This window comes from Netta rufina, assembly GCF_964035555.1.
Source record: "Netta rufina genome assembly, chromosome: 2".
NCBI lineage: Eukaryota > Metazoa > Chordata > Aves > Anseriformes > Anatidae > Netta > Netta rufina.
Genome location: NC_140124.1, coordinates 54,386,509 through 54,413,869, shown reverse-complemented (window position 1 = coordinate 54,413,869; position 27,361 = coordinate 54,386,509). Strand labels below are relative to the sequence as shown.

At 37.4% G+C, this 27,361-nt stretch overlaps 1 protein-coding gene across 1 annotated transcript in view; it reads left to right on the top strand.

Annotated features, from left to right (window-relative positions):
• ADCY1 (adenylate cyclase 1) overlaps nucleotides 1-27,361 on the top strand; it is a gene marked incomplete at both ends in the record, with an annotated part of 153,762 nt that overhangs the window by 110,093 nt on the left and 16,308 nt on the right. Inside the window, 7 exons of the mRNA XM_084281902.1 lie at nucleotides 8,881-9,036; nucleotides 13,330-13,524; nucleotides 15,459-15,556; nucleotides 18,878-18,962; nucleotides 23,471-23,560; nucleotides 26,042-26,298; nucleotides 26,917-27,043. Coding sequence (XP_084138028.1) covers nucleotides 8,881-9,036; nucleotides 13,330-13,524; nucleotides 15,459-15,556; nucleotides 18,878-18,962; nucleotides 23,471-23,560; nucleotides 26,042-26,298; nucleotides 26,917-27,043 — 1,008 coding nt within the window. The remainder of the gene's footprint in view (nucleotides 1-8,880; nucleotides 9,037-13,329; nucleotides 13,525-15,458; nucleotides 15,557-18,877; nucleotides 18,963-23,470; nucleotides 23,561-26,041; nucleotides 26,299-26,916; nucleotides 27,044-27,361) is intronic.

Here is a 27,361-nt window from a genome sequence, read left to right as displayed (position 1 = left end):
GCTGACATTTATCCTTCTTACCGTACCTTGTACCTACAAAGACATGCCAGGCAGTCTCAGAAAATCCGTTCTTTAGCTTGGACAGCCATAACATACTATCTGAAATCTCTGAGTAATGCTATGACCACTCTGAAAATCACAACTAAAATGGTTTACATCTTTTCTGAATACTTGTCTAGTTATTCAGCTGGAAGTAGATGACAGAGGAAGGGTGTTCTGTCTCCCACCTATTTTGCTGCAGCGAATCTGCAGAAAAATGATCTAAAGACGGTGCTAAAATTTCTATTTTATTTTTGTCCAAAAAATAATTATGACCAAACCCAAATACCAGCAGTTTATTTGAGAAGAGAACTTAATGCAATAGTTGAAGAAGAGATCACTTTTGTCAGTCTTAAGATTTTAGGAAAACTTTACCCAAAACCTGGAAGTTAAAGAATCCTCTTAATAAACAAACACAGCTCAGGAGAATTCTTTGGAAAGTACTGTTTAAAATGTAAAAATTCTTGTAAACATTAGAAATTTGTAATGCAGTTATCTACAGCACATACTTGTGGCATAATTTATTGTGAAGTACAGATGGATTTGACAGCTCGAAAGGTTGATCATTTAATTTCTTTGACTCATGATCTGCCTATTAAGGCAGAAATTCTTTCTGCACACCTGAGATTCATTCTGCATGACAACAGGTGCAAGAAAAGTGGCAAAGACTGTCACATCATTGTCATATCTACCATAAACAGATGTGATTTTACATTTCCTATATTGCAGTCCTCTCACCAAGGAGTGGCTGGAAAGTAAACAAATTTTCTATCACTTTGTTGCTTGAAAAGGCAGTATTTTTGATTTGGAGCCCAACATCCTCCTTTACTATTAATCAACATAACTTTGTTCCATGAAACAAATGATCTGCCTTCAATATTAAAATAAATCACTAGGCCCCATACTTTTCCACCACAAGCAACAGGTTTTGTCTGCTTATGTCTTTCTTCTAGCTGATTTGACATTTTTCCCCAGTCTTGAATTATTTTCATGTAATAGCACAGAGTAGACAAAACAGATTGCTTCATGATTACTTCTGTGTTTTGTATAAATGAAATACTTAGTAACTACATGTGCTTACCTTCTGGCTTAATTTGTAAATCACTTTTATCTGTGAATCATTGTTAGCATCTAGTGTATTTCACAAGTATAACTGCCCATTTACACTCTTGAGACAATTTCTTTCATGTATTAATAATATTTTCTTCTTAAGTGAAGTAGTTTGATGTGTATGATTGATGCATTACTACGGCATTTCACAGCATGTTGTTAGACTTTGCCTGACTTCACAGAATCACAGAATTTCTAGGTTGGAAGAGACCGCAAGATCATCGAGTCTAACCTCTGACCTAACACTAACAAGTCCTCCACTAAACCATATCCCTAAGCTCTACATCTAAACGTCTTTTAAAGACCTCCAGGGACGGTGGCTCCACCACTTCCCTGGGCAGCCCATTCCAATGCCTAACAACCCTCTCAGTAAAGAAGTTCTTCCTAACATCCAGCCTAAAACAACCCTAGCGCAACTTTAGCCCATTCCCCCTCGTCCTGTCACCAGGCACGTGGGAGAATAGACCAACCCCCACCTCGCTATAGCCTTCTTTAAGGTACCTGTAGAGAGTGATAAGGTCGCCCCTGAGCCTCCTCTTTTCCAGGCTGAAAAAGCCCAGCTCCCTCAGCCCCTCCTTGTAAGGCTTGTTCTCCAGACCCATCACCAACTTCGTCGCCGTTCTCTGGACTCGCTCGAGCACCTCCATGTCCTTCTTGTAGCGAGGGGCCCAAAACTGAACACAGTACTCGAGGTGCAGCCTCACCAGAGCCAAGTACAGGGGGACAATCACTTCCTTAGGACTGCTGGCCACACTGCTTCTTATACAAGCCAGGATGCTGTTGGCCTTCTTGGCCACCTGAGCACACTGCTGGCTCATATTCAGCCGACTATCCACCAATACTCCCAGGTCCTTCTCCACTAGGCAGGTGCAGGACCAGGCACTTGGCCTTGTTGAACGTCATACAGTTGACCTCAGCCCATCGGTGCAGCCTATCCAGATCCTCCTGCAGAGCCTTCCTACCCTCGAGCAGATCAACACATGCACCTAACTTGGTATCATCTGCAAACTTACTGAGGGTGCACTCGATGCACTCATCCAGATCATCAATAAAGATATTAAAGAGGACTGGCCCCAGCACCAAGCCCTGGGGAATGCCACTAGTGACCGGCCTCCAACTGGATTTGACTTCATTCACCACTTGTTTTAAAAAGTTCATCTTAGTAAGGAAAGATTCTCAATAGCCTCTAAAGTAGATGCTGAAAATTTTCTAATCATCATCATGTGAACAATTAAAAAAAAAAAAAAAGAGAGGAAAAAAGCTAAAGGACTAAATTGAGTGAAACGATGGGTCTAAAATTACTGCATTCATTATTTATTTATTTTTATTATTTCAATTCAAACTGAAGCTCCATTTATATTTGTAGGACATTTCCTTCTCTGTAAATTTGATTGATTAAGTCTGTTTAGGTCTGCATGGACATGCCACACATTTCTCTAATTTTTTCTTTCTTTTTTCTTTTTTTTTTATTTTCCAACTGTATTGTATTTGTGTTTTCCACAGAGCACTTATGGCCCAAGAAATCCATCCATACGTCTAGCAGTTCCCTTGGACGTTTTTGCATTTGTCTCTACTTGTCCTGTCCACATTGTCTCAAGAAAGTCTTTGTGATCATTATGCTTTGCCAGCTTTCCGAACTAATTCATTTTGAGGATATTTTGACATTAGTGTTTACTAGCCCTTTTGAATAGCTAGAGTTTAGATTCCTGCTCTAAATAGTAACAGAATAAGAGATCTTTACAGCTAATGCAGGGCATGTGAAAACTCCAGCTACTCAAACTCTCTCCTTTGATAGCATACCACATGCAAAAATACATTTGGCAAAAGTGGTCTAATTTGAAATGTACCTAAGTATCTAATTTGGGGTACACACTAGGCACACATTGAGGATTTCTGTTTTCAAAGTGATGCTTGCCTGCAGCTGCCATTGCTGTCATGCCTAGGAGAGTCCAGCCTGGTTTGTATTTTGAATATCTGACAACTCCTGAAGAATTTAACTAAGAGATTTAAATGCCTAACTTGAACATTTTAAGTTTTAACACCCCATTTATACCTTAGCAGAATCGTTTTAAAAGATAGACACAGTGTTTTGATAGAAGCTCTAGATTATTTCTAGTTGGAATACACACACCCCAACACTGTAAGTAGACTACTTGTGCTAGCACCCAGCAAACAGTGTGCTACTCTAGATCTTCAGGACTGTTCCTGCAGTTGCCATGAAGCTGCTACAGCATTTATGATTTCTGTGAAAGTATTTTGAATGTCATTGATATCTTCTTTTTTCAGTACTGTTTAAGCACTGTAGCTGAATATAGCCAGGGGAACAACAGTCTGCTGCTGTTTCTGAGAATCCCAGATAAGCACCAGTGAATCCCTTACTGGAGTATCACATGAGATTTAAACACTGGGGTGTTTTCCCAGAATTTTAATCAGTATTTTTTTTTGTTTCCTGTGTACTTAGAAATGCTCACAAAGCTGTAGACAGTCAGGCTGCTTTCAGAGTGCTTTTAATCCCAGCTCTTAACCTTGTTTGCTGACTGCTTTGCAGCACATAACCAGCCTTTCTAAAATTATGAAGCAAAGGAACAGTGAACAAAACAAAAAATGATCCCAAGGGTTAAAAAAAGGAGTGTGAAAGTAAAATGCATTGACAAAATGAGCTAGGATGAGAATGCTGCACAGCTTTCCTGTAATACTGTCCTAGAGCAAGTTTAAAGAACAGGCAGAGTGAAAGATGTTTTGTTTGTTTGTTTGTTTCATTTTTATTTGTTTTGTTTGATTGTTTATCTTAAGTCTGTTTTAACAGACTGCACTGCATTTCTTGCCATTATCAGAGGCTTACAGCAGAAGGTGACCTTACTGAAATGCTCCACTCAAAAGTTCTCTGTGTAAAAAATGTTGTTCTGCAGTCAAAAGAGTAATGATAATTTAAAATAAGGGACAAGATTTGTGAGATGAAAGTGGGAGAGTTCCTTTGTTTGTGCTTTTTTATGCTGTGTATATATAAGAGTAGAATGGAAAATCTCCAGGCCCAGTGTAGAATCCATAGGTCCTGCAACTATCAGACCAAAACATAAATAAATAAATAAATAAATAAATAAAAAGATATGTATAAAATTATCCATGATCTAGGAACTGCCATTGTGCCCTACTTGTGTGTATTGCAATGTCTTTGGCATGTTTAGGGCCTTGACCAGCCATGAAGAACAGAAGATATATGTGTTCCACACATTTTCATAGCATGGCACAGTACCTGGATTTGGAGGGGGCCTCTGGAAGGTCTGTGGTCAACCTCCCTGCTCAAATCAGGGTCACCTTCACAGCTAGATCCACTTTTGAAATACAACAGGTTGCTCAGGACAGAAGCATCCAAAAAATGCCACAGTTTGTGCAGTAGTTCACTCAGAATGATATGAAGAAGGGGGCCCACAGTTGACTTCAGATGATTTTAACTGTCACAGATATGTTTTGCCAGCAGATTTTGCAGTGGCTATCCCTGCTAGAGTGGAGACTGAGGCAGACAAAGCTTCAGGTGGCAAATGTAGTCTTCCACTCCCAGCTTGCAGAAAGTGCCTAAGGCGTCATTCTGCCATGAGTGATGTTCCTCTGTCCTGCAAATGTGCTGTATTGGAGGAGCTGTGCCATCAAGTAGAAGGAGTTCCTGGAAGAAGTGAGCAGGTTGCACAACATCAGAGAAGATGAAAGGGGGATTGATGGGATCTTCTCTGTGATCCAACAACTTGAAGACCCTCAGACCCCAACTGTAGGAGAGAAGCTGGCAGTATCCATACCCCACTGATGAGGTACATGTAACCTCTGTATGAAGGGAAGGGTGGAAGCTGATTACCTCTGGTACCAAGAGAAAGGCTCCTGCCCCACCTAGAGGCTTATATCTACAACATAGGTTCACTGCCCTCAGTGTTGAAGAGAATTCAGATATCCCTACAAGCAAAGAAACTTATCCCTCTAACCCATGCAAGATCACCAGGAAGAAATGACAAGTCATTGTAATGGGTGACTCCCAATTACAGGGGACAGAGACACCCATTTGACTTATCAACTAGAGAGATTTGCTGCTTACCAGGAGTCCAGTTCCAGGATATTGTGGAGGTACTGCTGAATCTCACCCAGCCCTCTGAATACTACCCCCTCCTGTTATTCCATGTAAGCACAAATGATATTTCCAGGGGAAATATCTGGCAGAGATCTGGGGAAAATAATCAAGGGCATGGAGTCCAGGTGGTTTTCTCTTAAATCCTCCCAGTGATGGGAAAGGTTGTGAGGAGGACACTGATAGTACAGGTCAATAACTGACTATAGACCTGGTGCTGGTGACAGGGTTTGAGAGCATGGGACCCTGTTTGCAGATCAGCATCTGTTTGGGAGAGATGGGATCCAGCTCATGAACTTGGGCAGAGCTATTTTTTTTTCCAGTAGGATGGCTAACCTCATAAGGAGGGCTTTAAACTAAGCATGAGAAGGGAGGGAGAAAGTAACCAGCAACCCTGTGTTGGACAGGGTTGTCAAGAAAAGGGCATGGGGTGATATGACCATGAGGGATCACTAAAGCAACAAAATGGGGCCTAAGCAGGATCACCTATAGCTTTGCATGTAAGCAAGGAACTGACTACAAGGCACCAATATGGAGAAAAGCCCTAAACCCATTCTGGGATTCCAGCATTCCAGGGAACCTCTCTGAGGTGCCTGTATACTAATGCAAGGACCATGGTGAATAAGCATGATCAGTAAGAGCTGTGTGAAGTTGCAGGGCTATGATCTTGTTGGGATCACTGATATGTGGTGGATTGAGTCCCAAGAATAGAGTGATGCAATGGAGGGATACAGGCTCTTTAGGAAAGACAGGATGGGAAAATGAGAAGGGGATGTAGTCACTTATATGAGAGAGAAGCTGGAATGCATGGAGCTCTGCCTGAAGATAGATGAGGAGCCAACTGAGAGCTTACATGTATGTTAAGGGGAGGACAGGTAAAGGGGACATTATAATGGGTGTGTGCTGCAGGCCACCTGACCAGGAAGAACAAGAAGATGAGGCCCTCAACAGACATACAGGAGAAGCCTCATGTTCACAGGCCCTGATCCTCATGGGGAACTTTAACCACCCTGATGTCTACTGGAAGAACACAGCAGAACAGAAACAATCCAAGAGGTTCCTGGAGTGTGTTGGCAATAACTTCCTCCTCCAAGTGACAGATGAGCCTACAAGGAGAGGTGATCTGCTGGACCTTATACTCACCAAAAATGAGGGCCTTGGGAATGTGAAGGTCACAAGCAGCCTTGGCTGCAGTGACTCTAAGATGGTGGTTCAGAATCCTGAGAGCAAGGGAGGAGGGTGTAAGCAAACCCTGGACTTCAGGAGAGCAGACTTCAAAGATCTGTTTGGACGAATCCCATGGATTAAGGACCTGTAGGGAAAAGGGACCTAAACAGGCTGGTTAAAATTCAAGACTCACTTCCTCTAGAGTAGTCCATCCCAATGAATGAGAAGTCAGGCAAAAATGCCAGGAGGCTCAAACACATAAAGGAAACACACAGATGATGGAAGTAAGGATAGGTAACCTGGGAAGCATACAGAGATGTTGTCCAAGTATCCAGGGATGAAGTTAGGAAAGCTAAAGACTAAATAGAATTGAATCTGGCCAGGGATATCAAAGACAGCAGGAAGGGTTTCTGTAAGTACATCAACAACAAAAGGAAAATTAGGGAAAATGTTGTCCCACTGCTGAGTAACATGGGATACCTGGTTACACAGGAAATGGGAAAGGCTGAGGTACTGAATGCCTTCTTTGCCTCAGCTTTTACCAGCAAATTGAATGCTGCAATCCCCTGCTCTGCTGCAGAACATGGCTACACCGGAGCTGGTTGTATCAACTACATTATTATTGCTACATTAGGAAAATTTGTAAATAGAGTACCTGTCCAAAAAGTATGTTTTAGCTGTTGAGAATGTTAGCTCAACGGCTGATCACATCTGCCGTACTCAAGTGTAACAACTATTTACTTGGTGTCCTGAGGAATACTTAGTGTCCTGAGGAATACCTAAATTATATTTACTGTATGAACAACCTTGTAGATCATCTTCTGTGTGATCACTGCAACACAGCACAGTCTTCTGTCAGGATGTCCTGAAAAGAATTCATACTAGGAACCTCTTAACAGAGACTTATGTTGAACTGTATTTGATCAAGTGACACACTAGTGTCCTTTTAGATTCCAGTTGATGACTGTGCACTACAGTGCTGGTAATATTAGCTGGCTTTAATCAGATTTTCAGTGTACAATAAAGTACATAGGCACACATAAGAACCTTTCCACATTTGAAACAGGCCATATATATCTATACATATATAAACATATGTAACATATCCATCTGTTAATAAAAATGTTCAAGTATTTACACACAATTCATTTTTGTGTTTCGTGAACAGTGTAACTCACTAAACAGTGTATTGGTAGGCCAGTAGGATATACTCTTGATTCTCTAGAAAGTGCAAGTGCTTAACTGTGTGTTAAACAGCATAGCAAACTAATATCTGAGATGCCATTCAAAATATAAGCATAGCGTCATTTACTTCCATCTCTCTAATTTAGATATCCTTGAAAACATGCATTAAACAAATGCTTACAGATAATACATACTTCTTCATTCCTTGATAATTAAGTAATGATGTAAACTGTTCAGTAAATCATAGCATTGTGAGAACCACACAGCAAAGCCGCAGTGTCATTTGTGAGGTTTAGGACATTTAAATAAGAATTTTGCAGTATGATTTGCTCTGTCTTCTGTATTTAGGAGTGCTAGAGACCAAATCCTCTGCTACTTCTTTATTTTGCTGTTCCAGAATAGGTTAATCTTACAAGCTTAAATTCCCATTCTGTCGTGGCATGGGGTCCTTCCACATTTCCCATGAAGCTGCTTTACATATTTTACATGCCAGAAGCATGAATAACATTGGTATAAATGCTAAGGGCAGAATAAAGGATTACTCTTTTTCTATCTGTGAAAGCATCTGAATGCATACTAGAGGTTTACTAAAGTCAGCAAGAGTTAAATACATGCTGAAATGTTAAGTTAAGCAAGAAAATATTTCTCTTTGCTGAACTGTGAGCTCTGTTGTAAAATGGAAAAATTATACTCAACCCTTTGAGAATAATTCTCTGTGGTATAATGCTTCATACTTTGAAGAAATGAGATTTAAGGTATAATTTCAGTGTGTCACAATCTCTTTCTGGGGCATGTATGTATCTTTTAAGCAAAAGCAATCCTTTTCTGATTTTAATGAGTTTACCAGTGTCTGAATTAACAAAATGAGGAAATAAGAATGAGACAATCATATTTTTAACATAACTTACTAAGAATGTTAATTTCCTCCAAATATTTCTTCTATTTCCAGATTTTTTTTCAGTTTAAAGAAATAAAAATGTAGCCTCTTTTATGAATTTGTCATTATTTTTAATAGTCTACATTTCTATGTAGACTATGTAACTATTCCCAAAATGTTAACTATAAGTTTAAATATTCTGTATAATAGATTTTATGTACTAGATTAAAAAAAAATTAATAGTCTTCATATGTAAATATGTAATGTTTATCAAAATGCATTGCTTCTTGATCAGATTACTGCTTTGTTCTAAACACTAGATGATACAGATATCTGCAGGTATGTATGGGAATGTTAATGACAGTTATAAATACTATTTTTTGATCAACAGATATTTCCTGGACTGATTCTGTCAGACATTAAGCCTGCCAAAAGAATGAAGTTCAAGACAGTCTGCTATCTGCTTGTTCAGCTCATGCACTGTCGTAAGATGTTCAAAGCAGAGATCCCTTTCTCCAATGTCATGACGTGTGAGGATGACGATAAGGTAATTCATATGGACTCTTTAAGTATCGGTTTCAGGGTCACATAAAGCAGACCTGCTCTGAGTATTTGTGGGATGGCCTGGCCAGCTGCTTCATGTGTTCCTGCTGCGGCTAGAGCTATCTAATGACCACAGCAATGGGAAATACATGCAGCCATCTCACACTAAAGACAAAATTTAATTATACCAGGTCTTACATTTGGAGCTCCTCTTGAATAAACCAGCACAGGTGTCTTACATGGCTTTTATTAAGGGCTTCTTTCAAAGGAATTAGAGATTCTGAGGCTATTTATGCAATTACTAAGAGCTGCTCTTTTGCATCATGAGTCCACCACAGTCTGACACTGATAGCAGCAGATGCAAAATAAGAACATAATTTTATATCTCGAGGTGGTTCTCTAAAAAGCAAAAAAACTGCTTAGTAAACAAAACCCTTTAAGTCCCTAATAAAAATATTCAAGTCCCTAATTATCAAATACAGTTTTCTTACTTTTGAATAGCTTTTAATGCCATAACTCATGATTGTTTTATATGCTAGTAGATCCTGGTATACTATCAGAAATTTATGGAGAAAAAAAAAAACATTTGAAGACTTGACTTGCCCTTCCTATTCTCTTTGCCGGCAGGTGGCAATATTGTATATGCTGCTTTACCAGTGCTCCAAAGCAAGAAACGTGTGCATTGGAATCAGCAATTCATTTTGTATTTGACTGCTCCACTTCTTGTTTTATTTTTTTAATTATTATTATTTGAATTATGTGCAGTTACTGAAGATTCAATCTAAATCTTACTTAAAGAATTATAACTTTTCTAGTTTGTATTTTACATGCGCATGTGTTTCTTCTGGGGAAAAAAGAGAAAATCCTGTTAGCTTCTTTAAAACACAATTTCAGTGAAGAATTTCAGAAACTCCAGATTCACTTTTGAAATAGGCCAATACAGGGACTTCGGTATGGCTTTTCAGTTGTAAATTAGTGCTTTTCTTTGAGTATTTTTAAAAAGGCAACACACATAGTCTTTGAAACATATGCAGTTCTCTACAATGATTCTAATGTGTATATATGTACAAATACTGTAGTATACACAGAAAATCCAGATATGGTTTTCCCAGGGTTCTGATGTGTTATTCTTGTTGTTGTATTTTTTTGTTTTGTTTGCTTGTTTGTTTTTCATGTGAGAACATATACAGTGAAGTTCTGAAATGCTTTCTTTGTCTGAACCAGCTATTCCATATTCCAAGCTTTTGTACCTGATACACTTTTAACATGGAGTGTGATACATGTTTTTAATATTAACGCACTGTGTTGCAATCCAGAGTTTCTTCAGAGCTATCAGTCCTCTAATCAGTTAAAGCAAGGTTTGTCTATAAAGACTTTGAAGTCAACACACTACTGCAGTTTAATTATTTCTAATAAGTTTAATTATTTCTGAGTAATATAAATAGAATCATACAATATTCTGAGTTGGAAGGGACCCACAAGGTCCAACTCCTGGCTCCACCCAAAAATCAGACCATGTGTAGTGCTGTGACCCTGTCCTTGGGAAGACTGAGTGCATGACCACCCTCTCAGCGAAGAACATTCTCCTGATATCCAACCTGAATTGTAAGACGTAATATCACAAGTGCAGCTCCACTTGCATAAGAGGGCACAGCTGTGGTTACACAACCCCATGCCGTGCACAAGGCATTCCCACATACTCCCAGCCTGCCCCAGAGGCCTCCTCCGCCATCTAAATAGGAGACCAGGCAGTATGCTCAGGCACTGTTCTCTGGACTGTTCACACTGCTGAAGTGCTAGCTTGCACCTTGCTCTGTTTTGAACTATCCTGTGTAGATGTCTCCAAGACAGACTTTTGGCCTGGTCCGTGGCTCTCTTTTATTTAGGATTTATAGATAAAAATATTGTCATTAACAGTCTGGGCAAACATAGATACACACATACACACCAGCCCAGGAGACAGGATTATTCTTGATCATAGATAATACATCATATAACTTTACTGTATGAAATAATAACAGAAGAAAAAATAAGAGACTTAAGTAATTAACTGTGAGCAACACCTAATTTGACTTAGCACAGTAACTTTGACCCTATTTTAGAGTAATAGTTAACAGTGTTTATTTCATTGTTTACTCCCATTTCAAATTTTGAAGCAAAGAAGCATTTTTAAATTATTTTTATTTTTCTTAAAGAAAGCTGTTTTGCTCATCCCTATGTGCTCATCCCTGTGGTTTAAATTCAAATTATTAAAAATTCCAGCAGATATTTTTGCCTCACCCTAAGCAATTTATATGTTAACTTTTTTATCTTTATGAACAGCAAAACTGTTAATTCCTGGCAATATTCCCTGACAGCACATAGTTTCCATATAAACTTGTGGGAGAGCTGGTAGATTTTGGCCTGTTTGAAAGATGTTCTGCAACAGAACAAATTTATGGTTAGAAATATTTAGAATAGTTGTATGACTCTCAAATTAAGATTTCTGTTATGGTTAAATAAAAGCAGAGGATTGGATTTGAAAGCTCCAATCCACATATGTCCATACAGTTAATTTTCATGATGAAATAACTACTTCTTACACCACATTCAACTTCATAAGTAATAGGATCTGATAGTTTGAAGAAAAATATTTCAATTTGTTATTATATAAAATATTTTTTATTTTTCATAATTGATTAATAAACTACTTTCTATATATGGAGACAACAAAACAGGACTACAGTTGTAGTCCACTGTTTGTTCAATGATGAGGATCTTACAACAACTACTTTCTGTGGAGTAAGACAGGAAAATGCCATTCCTACAGAATTACTTAAATAATGAGCACCACCTCTTTTTACCATCTGGTTTAGAAGGATTTATTTTTGTAATATATCCTTTAAAGAGTGGGCTATTAAGTATTGACTGCTGTGAAGAGAGAAATTTATAACAGCTTGCTGACAGACTCTACTGATTATAAACTGAGCCAATGGAGTCCTTTTCCCTGACCAGACTCATCATTTCCTAATGTGTTGAATACTCTTCCTGAACTCCGCAGATGTTAAATAATACACATATATAATATTATGTATATATATATAATGTAATATAACATGTTATATTATATTACATTTATATTACATTTTATATATATTATATAATTATATGTATATATTATATTATTTGTATTTTAAAAGTTCAACTTTAGTGAGCTGGGCTGTCAGAACCCATTTGGGAAGTGAGGCTTGACCCTTTTTAAGCTGACAAGAATACTCAATACCTTATTCTTCATGCTAATTGTTCAAAATGCTAATTATTATATGACTGGGTTGTGGTTTTTTTGTTTGTTTGTTTGTTTTGCACAATTGGCCTACATCTTTATCACTCTATGTTAAAAAATTAAGAAGTTACAAGTCTGTTTTGTGAAAGCCCTGATCCTTTCAGTGTGTGCTGTTACATGGACAGTCATACTAGTGCAGATCTAACCATAGTGGCTTGAATTGCAATGCCCTCAACTGAAGGTTAGCACCATTGTAGCTGAGATGCTGCTCACCATCTCTGTGAGTGTTCTAAACTCTCTCTGTGAGACACGTTGTCTAAAATTCCTTTCAGATATGCTCTGCAATAAAGCTTTTGCACTGACAAGGACTTTGAGGGATCATCTTTCCTGTTATGCTATGTCAGCCTTGAAGGTATGAACCCCAGTGAGGAGCAGTTTAGCTCTGATAATTTATTAAACTGCTCCATCCAGATGTGCAAGTGGCCTAAAAGTGCATACTAAAGAGATCTTAACAAGAGAGCTCTAATGTGAGTTACAAATAGGAAAATCTGAGATTTCTGATCCTCCAAAGTCATATATGGTCATCATGCAAGAAGTAATGGAAAATTTTATTTCCAAATATATGTTGACACCTTGGTGGTCTTGGCCAGTAGGACTTTTCTTGTGTCATGAAGAGCATGGCTGTCACATCTTTAAGATGTGCAGGGCTCTGTGTCTTTCATTAAGATAAAACTTCTAATGATTTTGCTAGGTAAAGTGACTTTGGGATCAAACTGTTTATCTCTTCAGTGGAAAAGAAGTCTCAGGAGAGTATGTAAAGAAGATTTCTGCTGATGAGGATTGAAATCCTGGAACACAGTGGGAATATGATCATCAATTCTAAAGAGATCAGGATTTCACCTAAAGAGTTTTTTTTTTTTTGTAGTTGCTTTTCTTAATGAATTCCTCATACTGACTGTAAACTTGGGATAATATGAACACAGTAAATGTCAATGTTAATAAAAGTCTGTGCTTTTTTCTTAATTTCTGCTACAGAGGAGAGCTTTAAGGACAGCCTCTGAAAAACTCAGGAATCGTTCCTCTTTTTCTACCAATGTCGTATACAACACTCCTGGAACTCGAGTAAACAGATACATCAGCCGTTTGATAGAGGCCCGTCAAACTGAGTCTGAGATGGCTGACTTGAACTTCATTACCCTGAAATATAAACAAATTGAGCGTGAAAATAAAGTAAGTGTTTTTAAAATTATTTTTACTGATTTCATTGACTGTGAGCCAACTAGCATGTTTTTGCTGTTGTTTTTTTAGACAATATTTAAATTCTACTCACTATCTTTAAGTAATCTGATGGATTATCTTTTAGCTAAGAAGGCAAAATTATCTTCACCTTCTATGGAAGCACTTGGAAGGGAGAAGAAAGATCAGTATCTTTCTACTCATCAAGCTTCTCATGCTGTCTCATGGTGATGTGGCTGCCTACTTATTTATTGGCTATGAATGGCATTCATGGAAGGCAGGATGCTTCCCTCTGCATATGTAGCCTGATGTGGATTGATCCAATCCATCCTATAAAACAAAGAAAAGCTTAAATCTCTGGGCAAGGTTCTGACCTCATACCAGTATAACTGTGCTGAAAGTGGTGGACTTCCTCCAGAAGCACATAAATACATATATAGGAAGAGTTATCAAAGTAGAACTGTTTGTTCCTACCTTTTATGTTTGTTTTTTTTAATTATTATTATTATTATTACTGTTTTGTTTCAAAAAATAGAAACATTTGGTTTATTTGTTTTTTTTTTAAAAAAGCAAAAGTAATACAGTTTTGGATTAGTTTGGTGGTAACATTTAATTCATTTTTCCACTGCAAGTCACATCATAGTCTAAGATACTCTGTGAGTACTATTTGAAGATAGAAGTCTGTGTGCCCCATTGGACCCATTTTTTATTTATTTTTTAAAGTCTTGAGCTTTATCTTTGATTTCAGGTTCCCATAGTGTTTATTATTTGATTTTGTTTGCTTTTGAAGTAAGAACTTTATTTTGCATATGGCAGGTGAAGTTTACTGAAGGAAGGGAATATTTTGATTCAACTGTATGGTGTCTTTTGGGAATATTTAGAACTTTAAAATTATCTTTCATATGTTTAGCTTTGCTCGTGTTTGTTTGTTTGTTTTTTTCCTTTAAATTGCAACACAAGGTTTAAAAAATCCAAAACTTCCTGGAACTGACTTTTTGTTTGTTTGTCTGTTGTGTTTTTTTTTAATTCAATTAATGTGTTTTTCCAGGCTGCTCTGTATTTCACACTTGTATATGTTTCAAATTAGACATGAGAATAGCCATTATGACAGTAGTATGTGTATTTTATAATCTTAAACTAAATGCTGTAAACTCTGTTCCCTGAGAAAATACTGTATCTTGCAAGATGCAGTATATTATTCCTATACTAGCATCACAGGGTTAGAGTATGTGGAATCATGGCTTCAATTTCCTTTGATTTTAACTGGCGTGTGTGTATCTCTACTGAACTGCTTGCTTTCTGAGGTTATAATCACATCCTAGTCAGGAGTGTTTTTGTGTAAATTTAGTGTTACTCTAACAAATAGAACTGAATTCTAGCTTTTTCTGATATAAATGAGGTTGAAATTTGGATCTTTCTGACAAAACTCTTCTGTTATAAGGACTGTAGCTGGAATCAGGGACAATAATTGCTGAAAACTGAACCTAATCTCCCAGTAGCACTTGCCTCCAGCGTACCCATCAGTATCCTATCCTGAGTGTTTGAGGTGACAACGCTCCTTGAAGGCAGCACCAAGGGGTGGAGGAAGGAGGGATTTCCTTCTCCTTCTGCTTTGAAATGACTGGCTCATTTTTGTACCAGAAGATAAACTTATGCCTGGGTCTAATGCAGATTTGACTAATTCGAGGGTGAAAACTAAACAGCTAGGCCAACAAAAAACTGAAAGAAGGCTATCAAGCAAGATCTTGCATAGACCTGCCTCATTCATTTTTTGTGAGAATTAAACAACAATTATTTGTATGTTTGCAAAGTGGGAAGAGACTTGTTCTATTTTAGTTTATAGCTCTTTCTTGCTGAGAATGGTTAATTGTGGGTGGCAGGGTTTGTATAAAATGCTCACTGTCTTCATTTCCTCCTTTTTCTAACAGTACCACCAGCTTCAGGATGAATACTTCACCAGTGCTGTAGTTCTCTCACTAATTCTAGCTGCCTTATTTGGCCTTGTCTACCTTTTAATAATACCACAGTAAGTTTCTGTCTTTTGCTATTATAATTTGAAGTTGAACATCTTCAAGCATCCTGCACAAAATCAAAACATTCCTGTCTCTGGAAATGACAATAAGCACCAAAGCCAGTAGCTGCTCAAACAGGGGATTGTCTGTTGATCTTTCCTCAGACTATCTCATCTATTTATCCAAATGACCCATGATATAGAATCATTGAATGGCTTGGGCTGGCAGGGACCTTGAAGATCATCTAGTTCCAATCCCCCTGCCATGGGCAAGGACACCTACTGCTAGACCAGATTCCCCAAAGTCGGCCTTAAACTCTTCCTGGTATGGGACATCCAAAATTTCAACGTCATTGATACCTTATTTAAAATGGTTTCTTCCCTGGTCTCTTTCGGTTTTGATGTTTTCTTTTCTTTTGTTTTGTTTTCTTTGTTTGTGGAAAGATTTATTTGGAAGTTGAAAACACCAAGATCTGCTAAAGATTTTTAATTTAAAGGTTTTCTACACTGCAGACACAGATGTTACAGCAGCTTTTCTAAATTTGTGTTGGCTTTGAACTAGCTACTTCAAATATTGATGGAAACACTCTTACATGAGTTGCAGTCTGGGCTGCACTAAGACAGATATAACCAAATATTGCGGGTGAGGGGAGGGGTGTTGGTACTTATTGTTAAGTGATATAATGTAGTGATTAATTCAAGTTTTGCCAGTTCTATGTAAATGCTTACTAAAGAAAAAATATTAGATGTAATTTTCAAATCTACAAGTTATAAGTAGATGTAATTGTTTCCAAGTTATAAAAAAAAAAATAGTATTTTTTTTCTAGATGAGAATATCTAAACATTGAAAATAATCTTCACTCACTTTTACTAATTATTAGGATTTCAGTGGAAATAGAACTGGCCACAGAGTAATACTTTTGAAAATCCAATTTTGAATCCAATCTTTCATTTTCACAAATCTCTAGTCAGAACAATGCTTACTCTTATATGGTTCTATTGTTTCTAACTGAAAGTTTGAAAGTAATCTTTTTTACTTTGATAAGTCACCACATAATTTTTAATGTGATACCTGTCACCTGAAGAATTCAAAATCACTTACAAAAATCATGTAGTTTCCATACTAACAACCTCTGTTGACTGACTGGAGCACAGTTGAAAACACCTTCACCTACTTCTGAAGTAAGGCCCAGCTGCATTACATAGCAATTTAAAACAAAGATAGACGGAGCATTAGTGTCATTGAAAGTAGAATGAGTTTCCAAGAATTGTGTGCTATGGTAGTTGCTAACATTTACAAAAAGTAGGAATCACTTAAAAAACAGATAGACAGATATTCAGCTTAAGCTCTTGTATAACAGATGTGGAAACACCAGACATAACTACTGCATGCCAGGAAAATGGACTGGTTCATCACTGGGCCAGTTAGAAAAGCCTCTTACTGAACAGTCGCAAATTCTCTCTTCCAGTGTGTCTGTGAGCAGTGGCTTTAGACAGCAAAACTACAAGCTTGCCCTGGCTCTTTCCTTTCTGTGACAGTAATGGAACCATGATGAGCTAGACTAAAACTCTGGAAGTATCAGAAAATTTCTCCTCTCCACAAAACTTGGAGTTCTAAACTACTCAGTTGCCAAAAGTAGTTGTAAATATGACTAGGAATGCAAAAGCCAAGAGAAGACATGTCATGTGTTACTACAGTGGAATAGGTGATAATAATGGTGTTTGACATGTATCACAGTATTCCAAGAAGGAAGTTCAAAATCTAAAGACAATTGTTGTAAGATAGTCACTTGCTGCGTAAAAACATAAATGCAATAGGCTTGACATTTTCACAATTTCTGTGTTCATCTCAGCAAAACAGCTAAGGACACAATTATATCCCTAGTTGGGGTTGGTGGAAGAAAGTCTATGTTTCTGTTGACTTTAGCTGTTCAGTTATGGATGCACACATATAGCATAACCACTAAAAACCTTGATTATGAACCTTGCTAATATCTTATGCTGGGTTGAATTATAAACAAAAAGAAAAGCAAAAACAGCAGTGTAACCCTTTGTTACTGGTGCCAATCCAAATATCTGTCAGGGTTCCACTCAGCACTTGTCTGTTGCTGCCTTGAAAGACATTGTTGCAGTCCCCTGCATCTTCTTCTTGCATATTATATCCTAAATACATCTTGCATGTTATATCCTAAATACAAGACAGTTATCTTAAAATGTAGGGGAGTCTGCTATCTATTAGTACTTGTATTTAGAATCCACATTATGACAGCATCTAGAGTTCCTTCTTGGTTCTAGATAAACATACTATACAACAGCATTTTCTCTGTTTGGGTATTGATAAATTCTTACATAAATTCTTATATGAATATTAAATCAAAATCAAATGTTGAGATGTTTTACTACAGAATAGTGCTGTTTTTCTTCTACTGTTACAAGAAAACGTAAATTTTTCAAGATTAAGGGCAACATACGTGTTGTTTTCACAAGACTAGAAAGGAGAGTATGAAGATCATTCTATGTTGCTGTTATATGGCCTTGTTCCATGGCTGGCATGGGGCCAAGCTGCACTTGAACATAAATCAAAGCACCAGCTCTGGTGGATTCATTTTTGCTAGGTTGCTCACATCTATAAAGTACTGTTCCAATAACACTGGCTTGCTGGAGGATGGAAGCTCTTGGCCTGTATCCCTCTTCTCATTTTGAAAGACCAGAAGAAGGAAGATTTAAGTCTTAATTATAAGACTTACTACAGCATCTTTGCAAAAGCTAAGATTTTTCTTACCATTTGAGAAAAAAAAAAATCAAAAGAAGGGAATTGCTCTGTGTCAATAGAAGTGAGTGCTGTCCATTCTGATTTTATTTGACCTGTCTATTCTGATTTTATTTGACTTGATAAGTAACAGGTTTGACTAGCCTCTGATTTCAGAATCTTTGAGAAGGAGAGATTAGAAGGGAAAAGCACCAGGTAGCTGTTACACAGCTGTCAAGGCCAAATAATTGGGTTGCACTCTCCACTTTCCGTATCATCCTGCATTAGTCTAAAATTAGGAAGCGTCTCTCCTGACACCCTGTAAGGGTGACTTTTTTAGATGATTTGGTCTCCTTGCTGTGGTCAGAGTGGGTACTATGTACAGGAATGTTTACTGATTTCTCATCCTTGAGAGAAGTGTATTTCACTGTGAGTTTTTTCCCTGCAATGGTTAGCTTTACAGTAAGGATGAGGGAAGAGATCCTCCAGCACTCATCCAACACCATTTCAGAAGGATGCCTGTGCTGTTTGTTCTCATATCTACTACTAAGTTGGGTTGAATTACTTTTACTGTATTTTGCTTTTAGGAGTACCATAGTCCTTGTCCTCCTGGTGTTCTGCATATGCTTCCTAGTTGCTTGTATAATGTACCTACATGTCACACGAGTACAAGTAAGTGATTTAAGAATATTTTATCATTCCTTCTTTTACTGGCTATGCTTTGTTTGTCTTTTGGACTATGAAGCCATCAATGCACACTTGATAGCATCAGAGTCTGAAATCTGTGTGCTTTTCAAGCTTATTGCTAAGTAACATATTAGGCACTCCAAATCATACAAAATGTTTCACTTGAATGTGGACCTAAAGGTATCCATGAGTAATTTTTGAAGCAGTATAGCATTCAGTGCCATTAATGCTATTTATTTTTGTTTCTTTGTTTTCTTCTTTGCTACATCTTCACTGAGTACCTATCACCGTCTGAATCATTCCAGTGCCCAGATGAACGGCTGCTTTCATCTGGCATTTTCTGACAATGAAGCATGCTATTTTACCTTCCATTGCAATTGGTATCTAAATATAAAGTGCTGCTAACTTCCCCTGTGTTTTTAAAAGATTTCTTGTCAAAGCGTCAACCACTTTGATTATAACATACAATGTTTTGCACATGCAACCTTTGGCTTTTTCAAGAACTTTAGAAATTATTAATCCTCCTGCATTACATTTTCACAACAGTAATAATGAAGAAGGACATTTAGCTGTTGTAGGCAAGAATAAGATCAGCCAGATGAGAATAAGACATCTAAAGACTAATTTTCTGATGAAAGACTATTTTAGTGGTTTAAACCATTTTTAAAGACATTAATTAGGAGAAAACATACAGTTAATCAGCAGTAATTAACATACACTAATTTTTTAGTTGAAAATATGCCCTTTGGCAGGAGGAAAGAAATTGTTTTCATGGAAACATAAATAGTATGTTAGCAGAGTATCTGGTACAGAGCAGATTTTTTTATAGACCTACACATTTTTAGGGGAGTAATTTTGATGATCTCCTTTGTTTCATAAAGGCACAGTAGTCTAACATGTGTTGTTCTGTGTATGAACAGTAAACACAGATGAGTTTGTAGGAAATTGCTCCTCTTTATGCCATTTCCCTGGAACTAGCACAAACTTAAGGTTAGTTCCAGCAGTCCACAGGATTTGAACTTCAGATTCCTCTAGAGATCCAGTATTTTACAGGACCAAATCCAGTATTAGAAAAATAAAAATACATAAAAATTCTGAATAGAACAGTTTGAAATTTTGTGGAGAAGTTTTGTCTTGTATAATGAATAAAAGTTAACTAATATACTATGTATAATGAATATAGAATTATGAACTGGGCACTCTGTAAATTGGTATTCTGGCATTTATTTGCTATTTTACATTTGACAAGTGACTTGTGCATCTCACTCATAAAATCACTATAATAATGTTGAACTGTACTGGTTACCTAGTATTTAGGAGATCTGACAGTAAATCTTTAGTTAATAAAAATCCCACAAATAAAACAAAGGAAATGAAACACAAAATGCTTTATTGTGATGAAAGAGCAAATTTCAAACTGACCAAAAGTCAGAAATATAAAGCTTTTATGTGACAGTCAGAACTTTCATTCAGACATCTTACACATTACCTTTTAAAGTTTTATTTTCCTTTTTAACCTAGTAGCCTACCATGTCAACAATTATAACATATATAACACACACACACACACACACACACACACAAAAAGTCTATGCAAATGGGTCAGGACCCATTGATTTTGAATCTGTGTTTTGCTTTGTCGTTATTAACCATGCAGCATTATCTTCAGACTATGGGAATTCCCAGCATTTTATTATTACTGTTTTGACCACTGTAACTGATTCCATTGCAAACTGAATTAATGATATATATATTTATATATTTATTTTATATGAAATCATTATAAAGGTATTTTATTTGTGTGAATAAAAATACAATTCTTGCCTCATATATGCATAGATTTTGGTCTAGATGGGTGGACACCTTGATGGGTAAACAAACAGTCTGGATGATCAGATTCAGAGTATAGTGGTTAACAGGTCACACTCTACCTTGAAAGCAGTAATATACCAGAATATTTTATTGATGCTGACTAATACTTAAACTGTATTCAGGTGTGACTAATTAACTCAAGCCCATCCTGTTCTTACACAAATTTACTATTTATATTACATCAAATGTTCCCCATTTATGCTTATGTGTGCTGAATCCACACTGAAGCCAACATGTACTCTCAGATCACACAGGGGTTTTATTTTTTCTGTAATCATTGTATTTTCATGTTTTGCAGCCCAAATGAAGTTGATTCATCTATAACTGTATCAGACTTTGAATTCTGTGTTCACACATACAGAGGAAATACCTCTCCATATGTAAAAGGAAGGCGAAACATTTAATTACATAATTTCTGTTGTGCCGAGGCCACAAAAGCTCCTCTGTGGGTACTATGGTGCCTGCTGGAAACTATGCTTTTGCTGTTGGTGATGAGTTGAACATCTTTAATTCAGGAATTGTGACTTTCATTCAAAAAATATGTTTTTGCTTGTTTCATTTGATCTTAAGCCAAATCCAGTCTCAGCCCACTCCTTTTAAGGGACACAGGATAGTTCCTACTCTTTAAACTTGATTCTTTCATACACTTGATTTTTGCCCCTTGAAAGGAAGGGGCAAATGGAGGAATGGAGGAAGTCCCATGGTCTGAAATAAGTATTGTGGATCCCCTAAATAATAGATGTCCCAAATGTTCTCAGTGCAAAGGGAAAAGAAGGAAAGCATCTTTTGGTGAAAACAAAGTGGATCTCTACATGTGGTGGTTTCACACCGAGGGCTATCCAAGCTCCACCAAACCAATCTTTCACTCCCTCTCCTCAAGAAAACAGGGTGAGAAAACATGATGAAAAAAAAGCTCAAGGGTTGAGATAAGAACAAGGAGATCCCTCACCAATTACTGTCACAGGCAAAACAGACTCAGCATAGGGAGAATAATGTTATTTATTGCCTATTACTAAGAAGAAACTAAAAGCAAACTAAAAACACCTTCCACTGCTATCTCTCTACCTCTATATATCTATATACCTCTAAATACCTCTGCATATCTCTACATACTCTTCTACCTCCTCCCCCTGAGCAGCACTGGGGAATGGGGAATGGGGGCTGTGGTCAGTCCATAATGCTTCATCATCTGCCACTCTATAATGGTCAGTCTCTGCCTCTGTTCCAATGTGGGGTCCTTCCCACATACAGTCCTTCCCAAACTGATCCTATATGGGCTTCTCACAGGCTGCAGTTCTTCAAGAACTGCTTCAATATGGGTCTATATCACAGAGTGAAGCCCTTCAGGAATGGATTGCTTAGGTTCCCCATGGACTTCATCTCCTGCCAGACCACCTGCTCCTGCTCCTCCATGGGCTGCAGTTCTGGCCCAAAGTCTGCTCCTGAGTGGAATCTCCAGGGGCCGCAGCTTCCTTCAGGCTGCTTACCCCTGCTGCAGCATGGGGTCCTCCATGGGCTGCAGCATGGAGATCTGCTCTGCTGTAGTACACCACAGGCAGCAGTTGGACAGCCTACTCCATCATGGGCTTCTGCAGGGTCTGCAGGGGAACTTGTACTCTGGCAACTGAAGCAACTCCTCACCTTCTTGGTCACTGACCTTGGTGTCTGCGGGGTTGTTTTTCACTCTCTCCCATCTGCTGTTGCACAGCAGTTTGTTTGTTTGTTTGTTTTTCTCTTTCTTAAATCTGCTCTCGCAGAGGTGCAACCAATGTCACACACTGGCTCAGAGCTGGCCAGTGGTAGGTTCCTTTTGGAGCTGGCTGGAACTGGCTCTTATCTAACATGAGGCAGCTTCTGGACTCTTCTCACAGAGGCCACTACTCCTCCCCCCACATCAAATACCCTGCCACATAAGCCCAGTACGGCTGAAACAATCATAAGTACTACACCCTAACAGACTTGTTTCTTCTCTCACACTTTTTGTCACTCATTTCATGTATGCTCCACAGCAGTGAACACTTCATACTTCAGTGTTGGAATTGGGGTAAAAATGGAGACGAGCAAGAGATTCACAAGACACCATTCCACTAAACTTTTTTGTTCTCTGCTGCTCTTTCTGCTCTGACAAATTCAATATTTTAAATGTGTCCTTATAATTAAAACTACCCTGGCATTTAATGTGACTATTATAGTAGAAGACACAAATAGCGCTGAAAGATTCCTTGCTACCATAGTATGTTCTCTTGAATCACTATTTGTAGCTGATAATTTACAAGGCAATATGTGTTTTGGGTATATTCCCTATGGGAAAAAAGTCAAATGCCATCACAGATTACTGTTTGCATTATGAGCAGGCAGCCTACTAACCTTTCAAAGAGTTTTAATTATAATAAGAAATAATATATCATAATAACAATCTCAAATGTATTACACCCAAATGCAATTATCATTAAAACACGTATACACAATTATAACTGCATGCTTGTTTCATAATTTACACTGCAGGAAAAATTCTCATACCACTTTGTTCACTGTAAAAAGGTTACTAAACAATAGTTAAATGTGTTTTAAAATATATTTTTAAAAATGGTTATCTATAAATCTTTTTTTCTCTTCCTTAGTGTTTTCCAGGGTGCCTGACAATACAAATTCGTACCATTTTGTGTATTTTTATTGTGATATTAATATACTCTGTGGCTCAAGGATGTGTGGTGAGTATTTAGATCGAATATTGCCTAATTTAATATTATGTTTAAGAACAACCTGTTACAGATACCATTAAACACATACCATGTTATGGTGTGGTGGACTCCTACTTTTTTGATTATTCATGCACACAGAGCATGTTTCCTCAAAATTAAAGACCTTTGCCATAATTTGAACTCTGCTGATTATATGATCCACTGAAGCTTCTCCTGTATGATATGAATTTGCTCAATACTTCAGAAAATTGAGCTTCTTTTACAGCTAGTTCTACATGGTGGACTTGAATGTCAGATGGGATTTAAATTTACACCTAAGTATTTGGCATTTAGTTGCCTTGTTGAATTCTCAGCACTCGATTTTGCCATTTTGGCTGCTAATGCTTGTGTGCACCCAAGCAAAAGAATCCACACAAAAATAGCATGCTAAACACAAATGGAAATGATGAGGAGGTAGATGTCTCAAATCCTGCCTCTCTCTGAGATTTAAGCAGTGTGTTCTAAGCAGTAGGAAAACAGTGATTTCATAATTTACAGTACTGACTGAGATGCCACATACCTTATTTTATATGTTTTTTGTTTTGTTTTTATTTTTTTTTTTAAATTCACTTTTCCCTGGGCCTCCCCTGAAAAAATCAGTTTGATCCCCAATGAACTGAATAGGCAGAAGATCCCTTGTCTTGATCCAATGTCCTGAGAGGTACCAAGATTTCCTGATGTTCAGACATTTCTGGGAATTCTAAGATCAACTGTGTGAATAAAAGCACAGACATATATGAGATTCCTAATGTGCCTATAAGCCTGAAGAGATGTGTAGTGCCTGTAGGCTAGCTAGCATCTCAGCAAGACGTCCGTATATCTGACTTTTGGATTTAGAAGAATATTATGTCAGCTGGAACCTTTGTAAATCAGCCTCAATACACCTGATTGTTTGACCAAGTGAAACCATTGCCATTTTTACTGCTTACAGATGGTGAAAATGAAATGCAGAGCTCATAATAGCTAGAGCAGCCTCAAACATCAGTGGAGGAAGACAGATTAGAATTTAGTTCTGGCCTCTAAGAAGGGTCATCCAATTACAACTTAAAAATGCATATAGCTTTATCCTTTATTGAAGCAGAAAGAGCCTGTAACCACTGAAATGCTTAGAAGTGTTTAATGAGTAGAAACTATTAGTTCCTGCAAAATAATGCCTCCAGAATTCTCAGCTAGCAGAGAAGCTAGGTGTTGAGATTTTACTTAGTTAAGAGCACATAATGTTTTCCTGGAAAGATTGCGCATCATGTACAAAGTTCTCATGCAAGTCTATGTTTTCAGATGACTGTAGTAGCCTTTTCAAGAAGGACATCAAACAAAATCACATTGAAACAATTTTTCACCTCAGTCTCTATAATTTCATAATGTTAGCCATTATGAGTTTAACTTACATTTTATCTTTCATGTCTCATCTTTCTGAATTACTACAATCCCCTGTAAAATATATAGCTTTATAACCTTTCACATTGTCAGTTATTTTACAGCATGCTATAAAATTTCATTGTGAGTGGTCAGGATGAAATAAAAGGGTCTAATAACACACTTCAAAAGAGAAGTTTAAGTACAGGGTAAGGCTTATGTGGCAATGCCTGTTAAAATCAGTATCACACTACAGTCCCACTCTCCCTGTTTATGTTAACTCTAATCCTCTACCGTAGTAAGGGATGAATGTTGGAGTGCAGTTAAGTCTGGAGCTCTAGGGATTTGCACTGTTTCACAGCAATTCCTCCCTTCCTTGCCTACCTTGTATGAAAGAGATCTGTATATGACATTGCCTTTGGAAGAATCTGATTAAACTTCCTCATGTTTATCATGGGAAATGCACCAAAACTTCCCCACACCCCCCAGCCAAGAGAGGAAATAGAGCTCCTCAGATAACTGAAATGGTATGGATAAATAAAGACAAGATGTTGTATTTGAATCATATGTGATAACAAAATTAGCTCAGAGGTGGAGAAAATATATTATTCATTCTTAGCTTTTCAAACAGAGATTAAAATATATTTTATTTTATATTTAATTGATTAATTGAAATTGATAAAGCTTACATAGTTTATAAACAAACACATTTATTTCTGGGTTGTGTGCGAGAGCATTTCTAACCCAAATAACCACATACAAGGTTTACTGAAGTTCATAAGCTTTTCAGGTATATGTTGGCTTGAGAATCTCTTGGTTTTGAGCACTGAGAGGGAAACTATTCAACTAATCCCTGACTTCAATCAGTTGGCCCTGCTGGCATCTAATGAACAAAGCACGTCTCCCACCTAAAACTGAATAAAGCATTCAAGGAAAAGGAGAGAGATTTTATTATAGCAGTGAGATGGCTGGGAACTCCATATCAATTTCTTCCCAATTATAAATTAACTACTGTCAGTCCCCACAGCAGCTGTATTTCTGTTTATTTCACATTTAACTTACTTTCTTCCTTTTCCCTTCTCGTATTTTTTCTAGGTTGGCTGCATGCCTTGGGTTTGGAATACCAATTCCAGCAGTTCAATAGTTATCATTTCTCCTGGTGGAACAAATAAAACGATGAATGAACTTCCATGTGACACAGCCCACTATGCTTTCCTTTCCTGTGTAGTGGGGACTCTCACCTTGGCAATATTTCTACGTGTATCTTCCTTGCCAAAAATGATTCTCCTGCTTTTTGTTACAATTTTGTACATAGTTATTCTGGAACTCAGTGGTTATAGAAAAGCAGTGGGGTAGGTATCCTGCAAAGTTAAAGCAATGCACATTTCGTTATAGATAGTCATTACATTTACTATTCATTTGTGAATTGTGCTCGAGCATTCAATGCTGCTTAAGGCCTTATACTCTGTAGAACATGAGAAATACTTAAGCCATCCTTTTTCCAGCAACTGTAGGATCTAGTAATACCAATCATCAGTATATAAGCTTTGGGGAACTAACAATTGTTGCTCTATTATTCTGAAGTTTTATCCTACCATACCTCAGCTGTTTATGCTGCAGTATAATTGAAATATGAAACAGAAAAAAAACTCTTAAAAACTTCACTTTCATATTTCAGCACCCCTCAACTAATTCCAGCTTTATTTAAGCTTTTGAATTTTGAGGGGTTTTGTATTTTCTAAATAAAAGTATGCACACATATTGTGATAACGTATGTCATAAAGTGCTGAAGAAGTTGAATGTTGGTGTGATGCAGTCATAGTACTATCATGTAGCACCCTACCAGTATAAGCCTTTTCAGAAAAGGCTAGTACCCACAGGTCCCAAACTAAAGATTTTGTATTAAAAATATAGATTATTTGCTATTAGAAAACCTGGTATAATACATTTATTTTCCTTTTATTTTTAAGGGGTGGCTCCTTTTATATGCGTGGCTATGAACCAATACTAGCTATTTTGCTGTTTTCTTGTGCTTTGGCACTGCATTCCAGACAGGTGGACTTGAAGCTACGTCTGGACTACCTCTGGGCTGTGCAGGTAAGTCATAGGATTTCTAGTACTCATTTACATGGAATTATGTCTAACTTTATGAAACTGCTTACAAGTACTTTCAGAAAAATCAGTAGAACTAAGACAGTCAAAATCTTTCATGTCTGTTGGGGTTTACAAAGAAAAGTTATTACAACCTTCTTTCCAGAGATGTATAAATTTCACTTGTTTTGGAGAAGTGATTTTTTGTTTGTAATTGTCGTGGTTTAGCCTGGCCGGCAGCTAAACACCATGCAGCCATTTGCTCACCCTCCCCCCTCCCTCTCTGGAATGGGGGAGAGAAATGGAAAGTGAAGCCCGTGAGTT